At 40.1% G+C, this 14,558-nt stretch overlaps 1 protein-coding gene across 1 annotated transcript; it reads right to left on the bottom strand.

The window, feature by feature from the left end:
* Positions 1 to 913: 913 nt before the first annotated feature.
* Positions 914 to 9,858, bottom strand: LOC145782349 (uncharacterized). Its single transcript, XM_082594135.1, has 4 exons — positions 9,689 to 9,858; positions 8,509 to 8,634; positions 2,261 to 2,350; positions 914 to 1,529 (listed from the first exon to the last, which is right to left on the bottom strand). The coding sequence occupies exons 1-4, from the start codon at positions 9,762 to 9,764 to the stop codon at positions 1,387 to 1,389; spliced, it is 435 nt and encodes a 144-aa protein (XP_082450261.1). The 5' UTR covers positions 9,765 to 9,858; the 3' UTR covers positions 914 to 1,386.
* Between the last annotated feature and the right edge of the window lie 4,700 nt (positions 9,859 to 14,558).

Raw genomic sequence — 14,558 nt, 5'->3', positions numbered from 1 at the left:
ATGCAACCGTTTTCAAGATAGTTTCAGCTCCCTTTTAATTATCAGGTATTGAAAGCTATGTATTCTATCCCCATATGTTGACACCACCACAGCAACAGAGATTTATCGTCTTGATGGAAAAGAGTCTCTCCCTTTCTTATTATTGTTTTATTGGCGTTTATGCCTGAGATGCTTTTGTTGCATGTTGTTTTTGATTCATGGAAATTTGTGTTTTCAATAAACATACAACGTACTGTATCTTTAAATCGGCTTGCCCTATCAATTCGCATGTCATCAGCTAGTGATGGATGAAGGTATGTTTCCTTGAATGCATGTAAAAAAGAAAGTTCAAGAAATCAGCTGATAGACATCTGAATTTCCTTACTCGATTTTTCTCAAAATATTTGCAAATGGGATTGCTTAAATTCAAATACCAAGTTAAACGCCATCACTATATAGCGTACACTTTCCTTAAAATAGAACATAATGGTATATGCTAATGATAAACTTAACAAGGAACTGTTTTCGCAGTAAAATGAGTCAGCAGAAACAGCAATTCTTGTTTAGCCGTAAAATATTGAATATGAAAGGGAAATGAAGGTCATTCTTAGTTAGCTAATGAACTAAGGCAAATGCAAGGCTGTGATGCAATTGGATTTATGCGTTGAATGTTGTAACATGCAGCTCGAGCTCAAGAAACTTAACTGAAACTTACTTTTTATGCAACGTCTGCATTCGTTGCATAAATGTGGAAATGGACAGATTTGCTGGCTGGGAAGTTTTACACGATAGCACTGATACATACACCTAGCGATGGGTAATTCATTTTTTTACTGCTGACAAGCGGATTGTCACATAATTATGATTGGGAAAGTATTTTTACATTACTTTTTACGTATTAAGGCAAATCATTACATGTCTGCAATAGTCTGAATGATGTATTTTAATCGCATTTAAAACATTTAAGTGTTAACAGCTCCTTGAGAATGCACATGTTTACAATGATTGTGACATGTAATCATAATATGCAGCTAAAAAAAAGAACAAACATCCTTTTTGAATTGCTATTTTACATTCCAAGAGATTGTTAAAGGGCACAACGCAAAATTAAATACAACTACGATGTTATGAAATATTTGACATCTGGTTACACTGTGACAAATCATATCTAAACGTCAAATTGCAACCCAGGATAAAATGCCGACACAAAATGTAACTTTTAAAATCAAATAAACACATTTCTTATGCAATGCAACAGCATCAACAGTTTAACACACATTGTACAACGCGTAATTTACCAAATGCAATAAATTACATTTATACAGGATAAGCAATTACATGTATGAGTCTGTGAATAAACGTTTATTTGTATTTTGCCATCTACTTTCGCAGATTATTGTAACTTAGTTAAAACAACAATTGAGCTCCTATTACTCCTAAAATGATATGCGTAGAGAGCATGACGAAGTGCGCGGTCAGATTAACAGCCCCTCCAGATCCCGAGAATTCTTCTTGAAATTCAACATGAATCGTCATGTTGTTGCATTTATCTGCGCAAATATTAAAAACAGTACATTAAGATAAAAAAAGAATAATTCCGTTGGGATAATAAAGCACATTACAAAAGTTTTAATATAGACGAGAAATGTCTACCAATGTGATGAAATATCGATCTTATTGTCTATCCAACTATTTTACGATGTCAAACCATAGATGGTCAAACTGAGTTAGGATGCAAAAAAAAAAACAACAATAAAAAGTAAATATCAAATTTTAAAATTAAATATATTCATAGTAATCAAATAATACACACTCACAACATTGCTGTAACAATCTGAGCCTATAGAGTTTATTCTAATAATAAAGTTTAAAAGGGCGCCATGACTGCATTCTATTTCGTGATGCAGTCAAACAATTTATGGTGGATAATCTTGTTTAAAGACTAAAGTCACTGGCCACGTGACTAACAAGCAATTCAATGATTCTTTACATTTCTATCGTATCTAGGTTTACCCAGATAGTTGAAGATTTAAACTAAGTGAACATAAAGGGAAAAAACACAATTTTTGTTTTCACCTTCAAACATGCCAATAATAATTGTATCGCCGAAGATATATAGGCTACAGCTACCTTGCTCTTGAGCGTTGTCAAAATGGTACCCTTTCGAGCGTCGTACCAGTCACTATACTCCGTTATGCAGCCAACAAAATCTACATTTATCTGGCATAGTTATATGGGACCTATGCAATACTTTTCTTGGTAATAACTTGAATTGCGTCACCTGTAGAGCATGATCTTCCAGTTGCAAAACCAGGTATGTCTATAACAGGTTCATCGGTGCAAAGTTTGTTGACAGTGACACCAGGTTCTCCTGGAAAGGAAATGCAAAATGTTATATTATAAAACTAATGTAGCTCTTTTTTCTCTTGCATGATGTAGCCTACATCACAAACCGTCTTACATGTAAAATCAATAAACAAAACATTTTGTCTTTTTTTACCTTTTTCAAAGTGACTGGTCTCCGAACTAGAAATACGTCATGAACTTGTACTTATTAAAAATCACCTTTTTTTGGCTAAACTCATGATGAACGACAAAAGAGCTTCTGAATGTAACATTTTGTAAAATCTACTGTTTGTGAGTAAATCTACTGTACTTTTTAAAAGTTGCTATGGTGCAACATCAGTAGCCTACAATTTTTAAGCTGAAGCCGTCAGAAAATCGACAGTCTCTTCGACATTGTTTAAATGGCTTTTCAAGACCCTCTTATCATGAATGCAAATGTTGGTGTTTTACTTTCTGCTGTTTGTGATATATGATTCTATACTCTCCCATATGTTTGTCATTATAGTCTTTACATGATTTAGCTTCGTGAAGAGATCAGTTTTCAGTTCTGTTTGACGATGTACTGCAATTCTAAATGTCAAAATAAATGCAAGTTATATCACCTACAACAGTGCTACTCAAACTGTGGTATCCGTACCGGTGCCGGCAGGGTTAAACTTACATTAAAGTTGACATAAGAATGAAGTTTTCTGCTGTCAACAGAAAAAAAATAGGCATTAAAAAATCTAGGCCCTTTGACCTAATTGATACTTTTCAAAACTTTACTTTCACTGTATAAAGCAATATAACTTATCGTTTCTTACTCAATCTGGGGCCTGAGCACATTTTGTTACTTTGGTACTTTTGAAAAAAAAGCACAGTTGACAAAAATAATTGTCATACAATTCAATGAAAAAATTTTTGTCAAATTTTTACAGGCACTGTTCATGTTGATGTAAAAGATCTGTTATAGACACATCGAATATCACAGCGTCCAGCATAAGAACGTAGGCTATTAGTGCGGTGGTTCTCAACCGGGGTGCTGCGGCACCCAAGGTTGCAATTTACGTTCCGCAAGAGTGCCGCAAGTTATTATTTTCGCTAAAGTATTTGCGCTAAAGCTCAAGCGCAAATTACGCTTTGACTTTGTTTGAAACGAACTTCATTAAATTGTTCATGATATGATAGGGAGGTGTAGTTTTGTTTTTGCGAAAACTCTTTTCAAAATTATTTTTATTTAATACAGAAACTTTTTGGTTTGACTGTGGATACCGCCAAATCTTTTGGTTGTTTGCAGGGTGCCATAAGCCAAAAAAGATTGAGAACCACTGTATTAGTGTTTCAAATGCAGTAGCCTATGCACATGTGCTTGTGCACAAAAGTACTTGTGAAATTAAATTTTTCAAACTTTACGGGAATTTATAAGTGTACTGTATTAGAATTAGTGGTGTGATACTGACGAGCCTAGCCTCATGGGCGAAACACGGTGTCTATCGCTGTCAATTCTTGCTACAAATCGGCTGCCGAGAAACATATTGTTGATTGGATAGTCTGAATGGCTAGCGTGGAAGCTATACACCGTTATGGTTAGCGAATCGCAACTGCCAACTTGGGATGGACGACAAATGGCTCCTCGTGCCCCATCCTGTGAGTACCATCTGCTTTCAACCAGATGAGAAACGAAATTTGTCAACAAAGAGCCTCCACCCGGACGGCACAGCTGCAAGGGGCAATTGATAGCAAGTTCAGACGCCCCACCATTCTGCAGCTCAACATAGAAGGCTACACAACAAGCAAGACCAAAGTTGTGGAGCAGCTTGCCCATACCAACCGGGCACTCGTCATCCTCCTCCAGGAGACCCACTGCATTTCTGCAGATAGGCTAGCCATTCCCAACTACATGCTAGCTGGGTCTACCTTAAGCAGGAAGCACGGCATTGCCACGTTTGTGCATGAGAGCCTGAAGTGGACGTTTGTCGACCAATCTCCAACTGATGCCGAGATTGAGTGGGTGTGCATATGTATCTCAGACTACAACATCGTCAACATCTACAAGCCCCCACCCTCGCGAATGTTGCCATCATTCCTTCCAACGTTCCCCTCCCCCAGTCTCTACGCTGGCGACTTCAACTGCCAGCACATCGACTGGGGCTACAACAACACAAGCAGCGACGGAGAATTGCTGGCTGACTGGGCCTCCACAAACCATCTTGCCCTCCTATTCAATCCAAAGGAACCAGCCAGTTTTCACTCCGGCCGCTGGGGAACAGGGACAAACCCTGACTTGGCCTTCGCGAGTGTCGACAGCTCTCTTCCAGACAGACGTGTGCTTGAGAAGTTCCCGCGGTCCCAACACCGGCCGTCCCTCATCATCGCCCCAAAACTTGTGGCTCCTGTCCCGAGTTCACCGGTGAAGCGATGGAACTTCAAAAAAGCCGATTGGAATCAATACAGCCTCCTGACCAATGAGTCTGCTGCAAAGTTACCACCGACTGAAACATGCAACGCAGACGAGGCATACCAGGACTTCTGCAATGCCATAATAACTGCGGCAAAGGCCACAATACCACGTGGCCATCGAACCAGCTATAAACCATGCTGGGACTCTGAGTGTGAATCTCTCTACCGCTCATACCTAGCCGCCACAAGTGGTGCTGCTTCTAACACCGCCGCCACCAGACTACTTGAGCGGCTGGACACAAAGAAGCTTGAGCGGTGGAACGAAGCTGTCCAAACCATCGACTTCTCACACTCAAGCCGCAAAGCATGGAGCATCATCAACAACCTCACTGGGCGCTCAGCAAACTCCCCTCGTCAGTGCCCCGTTTCTGCTAATGCCATCGCTTCCCAGCTAGTGCAGAACGGGGTGTACAAGACAAAGGACCGTAAGGCATCCCGCCTTGTTGCCAAGGAAGTATCTGCCCTATGGCAAGTGGAAACACCACCAGAAGAAACAATCTCTGGAGACTTCACTCCAGAGGAATTCTCCACCGCCCTCCGCCTAGTGAAACCACACAAGTCTCCAGGGCCCGATAAGATCTGCCCTGAGCTTGTGCTCCATGCTGGCCATGCCCTAAAGTCCTGGTTACGTAGATTCCTCTCTTCCTGCCTGCACCACCACACAATCCCAAAAATCTGGAGAAGAGCTTTAGTAGTTGCGATCCCTAAGCCTCACAAGCCACCAGAGGACCCAAGGAGTTATCGTCCGATATCCCTCCTCTGTGTTCCTTTCAAGATCCTCGAAAGACTGATCTATGCCCGCGTCAACCCAATCATCGACCCGCTCCTTCCAAAAGAGCAAGCTGGGTTTCGGCGCGGAAAATCCACTGTAGATCAGGTCACACTGTTGACCCAAGACATCGAGGACTGCTTTGAGGCAAAAAAGAAGGCCGGCGCTGTCTTTCTAGATCTCACAGCTGCCTATGATACTGTATGGCATCGCGGCCTTACTTACAAGCTGCTTCGCCTGCTTCCTGACCGACATATGGTCCATATGATTATGGAACTCGTCAGGAATCGAAGCTTCACCCTCACCACCGGCAACCCACGGCGAAGCAGACTGAGACGCCTGAAAAACGGCGTCCCACAGGGATCGGTCCTGGCTCCCCTTCTCTTCAACATCTACACCCACGACCTGCCAACCACGGTCTCCGCAAAATACGCTTATACGGACGATCTGGCAATTCTCCACTCCACAAAGTCGTGGGAAAATCTAGAAGACACCTTGAGCCAGGACATGCAAACCATCTCAGCTTATCTCCAGAACTGGCGACTGAAACTCAGCGAAACCAAAACTGTGGCGGCAGCTTTCCACCTACACAATCGGGAAGCTGATCGTGAGCTACATGTCCACAACAACGGAAAACCTCTGTCCTTCTGCCCCGAGCCAAGGTATCTTGGGGTGACACTAGACAGATCGCTCACATACCGCCACCATTTGGTGTCACTGCGCAAGAAACTGACATCCCGCGCTGCATTACTGAAGCGCCTGGCAGGCTCTAGCTGGGGGGCGAGGGCTGACACTTTGCGAATAGCAGCCTTAGCCCTTGTCTACTCTTCAGCAGAGTACTGTGCACCTGTCTGGTGCCGCAGTGCTCACTGCCACAACATCGACACTGCCATAAACAGCGCCCTGCGCACAGTGACCGGATGCCTGCGTCCCACACCATTGGACAATCTCCCCATTCTCGCTGGCATCCAACCTGCTGAGCTTCGTCGCGAAGAAGCCACTCTGTCCCTCGGTCGACGGGCACTGGAGCCTAACCATCTTCTCCACCACAAGATCTCTGCCTTCCCAAACGGGCACCCCCGCCGACTGAAATCAAGACACCCATTCGTACCAGCCGCTCGGCTTCTGATCAACGAAGCTGATGAACAAGACATCTCTGCGGCTACTTGGGCGGACCATAAATGGAATTCTGAATGGAAGTCAAGCACCACCAGACTCCATTCATTCATCCCCGACGCCGACACACGCCCCATCGGCCTGACACTACAGAGACAGGCATGGGTGCGCCTCAACCGTCTCCGTACGGGCGTCCGGCTTTTCCGCTCAACCATGCACCAATGGGGAATGGCTTCTTCCTCCTCCTGTGAATGTGGTGCCGAGGAACAGACCGCAGACCACATCATCAATGACTGTACCATCTTCAAACCACCTAACGGAGTGGAAGGTCTGCGCGTCATGGATGATGAAACTAAAGACTGGCTGCTCTCTAGCAGCCTTCCAGTGTAGTCCGGGAACATCGTGAATCTGGGGTGGTAAAAGGATAGACCCTCGGCCCCAGAAGCTCAGACGACGACGACGACCGTTATGGTTAGCGAATCGCAACTGCTCGCTGTACTAGTGAGTGCTCAGCCTTGTGCTGATAGCCGGGAAGAACGCCTCTTTCTTCACAATGTCCTCTGCCCTGGCGCCTGCTGGTTTTGTTGGCTCTTTTCTTTCCACAAAAATAAGAGTTATTCTGACTGGTAAAGCGGCGGCCGAATACCCTTGTGGCAGAATTAGTGGTGCAATACTGACGAGCCCAGCCTCATGGGCGAAACACGGTGTCTATCGCTGTCAATTCTTGCTACAAATCGGCTGCCGAGAAACAAACTATAAACAAAATTAAAAACAAAGTTACTAAACTGGAAGAATGTTGAAAACTCATTGTAAGAATTGATTTGTTCAAATACCGAGACATTTTTGTCCAAATAGATTATACTGAACAACTAACTAGATTAGTAGGGTATTGAGAAAAAAACGCAAAACATTCCATTAAATTACCAGTACCCAACAGGCTTTTATATCTTACCCGTGAACAAATGTAGCCTTCATGTTAGTGAGTAGGCTATCAGTAATAAGCTCATCTCTGTTCGCCAACTATGCTCGTTAACACTTATTTTTTGCAGTTGTGGAATCGAAACTTATAATTTTGCCCAAATTGCAGTAGCATGCCACATGCAATAGTTTGCAAAATCGATAAAACATTTTACATTCATTGGAAAATATTAATGTATCTCATAAATTATAACAATTATGTAAAGATCCTAAACTTGTAAGATGTCGAAACATGGAAAAAATGATTTGCCCAAATAACTGGACATTTTTGCCCAAATTTGCAACATTTTTTCAGCATGGAGCGGCAGCCCTTCCTGCCCCCCCATCTCCTACGGCTATGGTTGCTGAATATATTTGTCCTGAGAGATACTGCGGTAGGTGCATGCTTAGCGGCGATGACCACTCGCGGAGAACCTATTCATCTGCAATTTATCACAATTCATCACAACTATTTTATGTAGGCTATTGTAGTACGAATGTGAAAAATAATGTTTTATTGAAGAGAACAATTTGTTTCAAAATATAATTTTTGCATGCTCATAAATTAGCAAAAACAAAATTCGAACAAATATAATCGGCGATGAAATGACTAAATGCCAGAAAAATCCGTGATTTTAGGCTTTTTTTGCAACGTATGTAATCGTAATACACAAGCTACACATTTGTCGAGAAAATAAATGGTTACAACAAAAAATAAATACGTGCATATCAATTTTCTCAAATGTGCAATATTAGCGGCTGAGTTATAATTAGAGCCGGTTTAAAATATTCCGCCTCGTACTTTTCGAGCGTCTTTGAAAGGAATACCAGATGGGGTTAAGGGGGGGGGGAAGGCATTGCCCCCCTGTGTAGTCCACTGTAAGAGATTCATTCAAACTCACCTTCTTCAGACCAAATTTCAACAGAACAAAACTTCTCTGATTTCTTGCAATTAACCAGTATTTGTTGGCAATCTAAATTTGTTTCAACTTGATGTGCGATGCACTGGTAGCATTTCAAACCGAGACCTATAAACAGAAAATGTAATGAGTTTACGTTTTGCAGACTTATATTTTCATGTTTAATTAGCCCATGACGGAACAGTAAGGTTTGTAAGAGACAGTTTATTTTGTTTCATAGGCTACTATTATAACTTTTCAACGAGTTTTATTGAAAAATAAAGCAGAAGTTTGTTTTGTGCTCAAAACAGCTATGTTAATTAGAATTCATGCACTTAAGGGTGCTCTCAATGTAGCCAAGATACGGCGTACTTTTCAATTTTCCACACCAAAGTTCATTTTTGCTTGTGTTTTTGAAGATAGTGTGTCAATAATGTTCATCGTCAAGACATGACACCCTCCATAAAGTAAATCCTTCCTTGGCAAAGTTTAATCGATAAATATTATATTCCTATGTATAAAGCGTTGATCACTTTTGTTTGCAACTATACAGCATTGGCGTAAAATGAGCATAAACTTCCTAGGCTACATAGATTTTGCATTTGCTTACTAAAAGTATTTTTCGAATGACCAAGCATACCAAGCTCTGAACATCAAAGCGAAAATCATTGTTTATGTTCTTATGTGGCTGAAGTTTTTCTTGAAAAACTTGTTTATGATTTGATATTTCTATTTGTTTGCTTGATAGAATTTTTAACAACTTTTTTAAACCGTTTTTTTTTCAAACTTTTTTCAAACCGTTAAAGCAACACATAAAATTTCAATAAGCTTACAACATAGCGTACGAAATTGTGCGTATAAAAAGCCTATGACTAACTAGCCTATATTTGATTGATAACAATTAAATAGCAACTAATTCACCATATAGGCTACCATATATATTTGGATCATCTAAATAAAATATTTGTTAAAAGGAGACATGAGAAAACCGTTGTCATCGTTTTTAATTTTATACTTTGTTGATTTGCTTTTCATCTCTATTTAATCCCTTGAACAAAATGTCAGCATGCAATTCTATTTGATGCTTAATAATATGTCTATGTCTTCCAATCCAGGTAGAGAAGGTTTAAAACCATTATTTTACCTCAAACAAAACAAAAGCAATAAGTATTATAAAACTTACTTAAATGTCTACACAGCAGGTATGTGTAGACGTATAAATAGATGGTAAGTGTCAATTTTCTGTTTGAATTAGTCATTCTTTTCTTCGTTAACAAATCTACTGTAGGTGAATTAAAATACTATTTGCATTCAAACATCAGAACCTTACACTTTCCACAACCTGTACCTCAATGCTATTGAAGTAATCAAGCAGGCAACAATTCATTAAATAAGGAGTATTTTCATAACGATTAGCAAATATGAAAGTCGTTATTCCTCTCGAAGCAACAATAACAATACACCTTTGGTGCAAAATGAAACCGAAGACTGGCGTAACACGACACAACATCTTATCAATGGTGATACTTTTTTGAATAACAGGAAGTCTTTAAATAGAAAATTCTTTAATTTAAACATCAAACCACCGTAAACGAGAAGTTAATAACTTCCTGAATAGTTCAGAATGATTTTTCCTGCAATTTTACCAAGAACTTTCGTGGCGGTATTAATCTCTTTTGTTTCATTTCTACATATTTAAATTAGGCAATATTTCCGAAATGGATTGCAGCAATTGCAAACAATAGGGTTCAATACTTTGCAGCAAAGTAAATGCAGAAACACCAGTAGATGTCGTAGAAAAAATATGCTGCTCGTGTATCGGAAACTCGTCAGGTGCGTACCTATTCAAATAGAATGCAAACTACATGGGTTTTCAGAAAACGTTTTCTGTTTGGGTCAGAAACCTAATGCAGGGCTCACATCTTTTTAGATTTATTACAGTTGAATATGTAGTTTACATGAGGTATGTTAATTGTTTATATGCATTCTGTACATCAGTGTGAATAGTGTACAACGATTTAACCCTACAGACTGAAGGTTTATGCTCCACTTTAATATGATGAAACACCAGGCCTAGCCCATAAAAATATTAGCCTATGCCATATTTTGAAGATCTTTTTTGCAAGCTGTAGAATTCAAGGTCAGCTTTTCAATTTATTTTACAAGTACAAAACTAAACGTTATTTTTATTTACTTTCCATAACAAAAAGTTTATCATTTAAAAAGTAAGGACACTTTGTTTTTAGAATACACTTGACCTTTAATTTTCTCGACTAAATGATGCAGGAACCGGTCCGTAACCTGCAATGAAAAGGTCTGGACAACACAAACGTATTTACCTAATGCAAATATAATGGATACTTTCCTGTTATAGCAGACCCCTGACCGCTAACCCGTTTTTTTTTCCGGTGGTTTTAGAGCAAAATTACAATGTGAAGTAAATATGAGCAATTGAGTATATAGGCCTACATGTACCGTAGGTGATATTTGGCGCATACCCCTTGCCCCAGAATCAAGGTAAATATCATCCTCTACGCCAGGTTTTTTTTTAACTTTTTGTAATGCGCCCCTTTGGTGTCACTTGTAAAAGGTTGTACTCCCTTTTCTAGTTTAATTTATAAATCAAAGTATATTTTATATGTTTTAAATTTTACTGTAAAACAAAGTGTATTTGCTATTATTATTATACATAAATCAAAAGATTCGGCTACTATTGGCTAGTACGGATTGTACAATCAATGTATCTGAATGCTAGGAGCTATGTACGTGTTGGGGATGGACACAGTAACACTTTCAAAGTAGGCGTAGGTGTGCATTAGGGTTCTGTATTGAACCCACTGCTCTTCATCATTGTCATGGAGGCCCTGTCACTCAAACTTCGCACAGGCTGCCCTTGGGAGCTGTTGTACGCTGATGACCTTGCCTTTATCGACACCTCATTAGAGTCACTAGTTGACAGAACCGCCGCCTGGAAGAAGGGAATGGAAGCAAAAGGCCTAAGAGTGAATATGGAAAAGACCAAAATAATGATGTCTGGCATCAACCAGAACTCCCTAAGAAGATCAGGAAAGCACCCTTGCTCGGTATGCCTAAGTGGAACCGGTAGATACTCTATCTTTTGCACCAAATGCTCCCACTGGGTCCACAAAAAGTGAAGTGGAATTAAAGGGTCATTCAGACCGGACCCACACTACTCATGCCCACGCTGCCAGGGCACAGCAAGACCAATAGATGGCAGCCCGGTAAGCGAGGTTGAGGTTGAAGGTAGCACACTTGACGTGGTAACTGACTTTTGCTACCTTGGTGATACCATGTCTTCTGGAGGTGCTGTGAGCATGCGGCTATAACGCTGTGCAGGTCAGCCTGGAAAAAATTTAGGGAACTCCTCCCTATCCTCACAAGAAAGAAACTTCCTGCTGCAACCAAAGGTCAAGTTTACTCCAGTTGTGTGAGGAGTGTCATGTTTTATGGCTCTGAAACGTGGGCTACTTTAGCAAGCACCGTCAAGCGCCCACAACGTAATGACAAAGCGATGGTAAGATGGACCTGCCTAGTCAAGCCTGAAGACAACATCCAGTTTGAGACTCTTCTATCAAAGCTCAAATTGAAAGACATCAGTGAAGTCCTCCAATTAAGCAGACTGAGATGGCTTGGTCACGTTGAGCTCAGCCCAAGGTGGATCTCACAGGTCAGATGTGCCAACATCGCAGCACAGCGGGGTCAAGGTACATCAAAACTTTCTTGGGAAGAACTCGTAAAACGTGACCTTGTAGCCCTGAACATGGACTCTGCCAACTCAATAAATCGCGAGGTGTGGAGGGGAAAACTTCGTTCTCGACAGACAGACAGGCAACACCCTCGACATGAGGATTAATTCATGGCCTGTATAATCAAGATTGGTTGATGCTGATGATGATGATTCAGTTTTTCAAAATCTACTTTGTCTCACGTTAATGAAGAGATATAGATGCTTTTTCGAAGCCAGCAGTTTAATTCGTGGCTTTGTTGAATACAATGCACATTCACTGATTCACATCAGGTTCACAGTTAATTTTCTTTCGAGCTTGTGTTTTCACACTTGCAAATGCAGAAAAGCAACCTTCACACAAAAAATGTAGCAAACAGGGTGTCACGATTTTTTTCTATCTCTTACCAGGAAAAAGACTTGGAAAGGTTCAATGACGTAATTTAATGGGTTAAACCGAAAAGCAGTCAATTCAGTGTCGAATGGTTCCACTAGTAAAATGATAATCTAACTTCTTGAAGGACTTTAACGAACGGCTTCTCAAATAACTCTAATTTCGAACACAATTTATATCAGCACCAACTCTCATCTACTTGTATTCGATTACTTCAAGTTTCAATCACCAATAATTTCTGCACCAACTATCAATCCACAACTCATAACACAACACTCATAATCAACTCTCAGAATAATCAACTCATCATAATACAACTCCCATAATAATCATTCGCCCAAATTACACCACTATTTATAGAAGGTTGTTTCGGTCTAGTAACATCGAGAAGGTTACGTAATGTCACATTGTTCTGTCAAGTTGCAATAAATGTCAACAAGCAAAAGCTTAAAGAAGTCTAAAGAATGTCACGTAGGGTATAAGATTCTTACATAATAAATATTTTGCAATCGGACATCTACTGGTAAACATCCTTATGACGTCATGACAAACGACGCTCAGAAATTATGGAAAACAACAGAACATTCCAGATTTGCATGCTTACAGACGATTCTGGAAATACGATACATAATACAAATTTCTCATTCAAAGGTTACTTCAGGTCAATACCCGATAATAACACATCGCTCAAAATTCCATAATGAAAACAGCACATTCTGTCAAGACGCAAAGCAGCCCGACGCGAGGCCTTGCACATTGATTGTGACACAGGGATTGTTGCAGAATATTGGACAAAACAAGAATAAGCGCTGAAAAATATGGTAAAATATAGGCAGTGTTGGGCGCGATAACTCATTTTTCAGTTAAGCGATAACGATAATCGATAAACAAAAAATGCCTAAAGCAATAACGATAAACGATAAATCAAAAAAAAGTTAAGCGATAACGATAAACGATAAATTATCGCCGATAATGTCCGATAACGATATATTTTTTTTTTCTTGATTAGCGCTGCCCCATCCCATGCAGCACGAACTGTTTTCATCAACATAAAGGAACAAAAATTTTTGTAAGTTATGCATGAATAGAATAGCAATAGCGGCAGTGGGTATCGAATCTTCAACCTCTTGATCCAGAATCAAACCACTGAGGTAACCGCCGTGCTTATAATTATACCTTCAGATACCAGTTGGATGCTTTTATCAATAGAGTTACACTGCCGCTTACGTGCAGTAGGCAAAATAATTAAATCAAATGAAAATACCATAAAAAATTCCAAACTTTGTATTTTGCTTTCTGCAGGGCTGTTTACAGCAAAGTCAGCAATAATTAAAAAAATTCCCAAAAACGCAAAATGCTTGAAAATTTATCAGTAATCTTAAAGGCATACTAAAGGAAAATTTCAAACCGGAATTAAGCATTAAAATGAGTAAACTGAACATTCAAGAATACATTTCAAAAACAATTACCCAAAAAAATTTGTTTTCAATGGCGCTGGCAAGGCCCAAAGTCCAGTGTTTCATTTATTTTCATTTTTTTCAAAATGATCAAAACGTGCAAACACAGCTCAAGAATACCTCATAAAGTCCAGCAATAACAAAAGCCACGTTACCAATCTGATGTTTTGAGCAAACTGTCTGCTGTTTTGATGTTAAAATGTGCTGTTTTGATGTAAATACATACATAGCCTACAGTCAAATCGCCCGCAGTAACAATTATTGCGTGATCGGTTGATTGCTAGACTTTATGACGTAGACTTTATGACGTTCTTTACAGTCGCACGCTTCGTTGCTCAGGCCAATCTCGTTTTGAAAGCTCTGACAAAAGCACGCGCACAATGGTGGTCAGACCGCAATGGGGCAAAATTTTATTGAAAATCGTTTTATGGTAGCATGTTAAACACAAAGAACGTGG

The sequence above is a fragment of the Aplidium turbinatum genome, chromosome 1 (assembly GCF_918807975.1).
Source record: "Aplidium turbinatum chromosome 1, kaAplTurb1.1, whole genome shotgun sequence".
Classification (NCBI taxonomy): Eukaryota; Metazoa; Chordata; class Ascidiacea; order Aplousobranchia; family Polyclinidae; genus Aplidium; species Aplidium turbinatum.
Note: the sequence above shows the minus strand (reverse complement) of the source record. Positions and strands in the feature narration are given on the sequence as shown.

What these genes read in the sequence shown, in the direction of transcription:
- LOC145782349 (XM_082594135.1), bottom strand. Translation starts at nt 9,764, where the DNA reads ATGACTAATTCAAACAGAAAATTGACACTTACCATCTATTTATACGTC. An exon ending in TGAAATTTGGTCTGAAGAAG is followed by an intron (nt 2,351 to 8,508) that starts GTGAGTTTGAAT and finishes TTTCCTTTCCAG; the next exon opens with GAGAACCTGGTGTCACTGTC. An exon ending in TGGAAGATCATGCTCTACAG is followed by an intron (nt 1,530 to 2,260) that starts GTGACGCAATTC and finishes ATATTTGCGCAG; the next exon opens with ATAAATGCAACAACATGACG.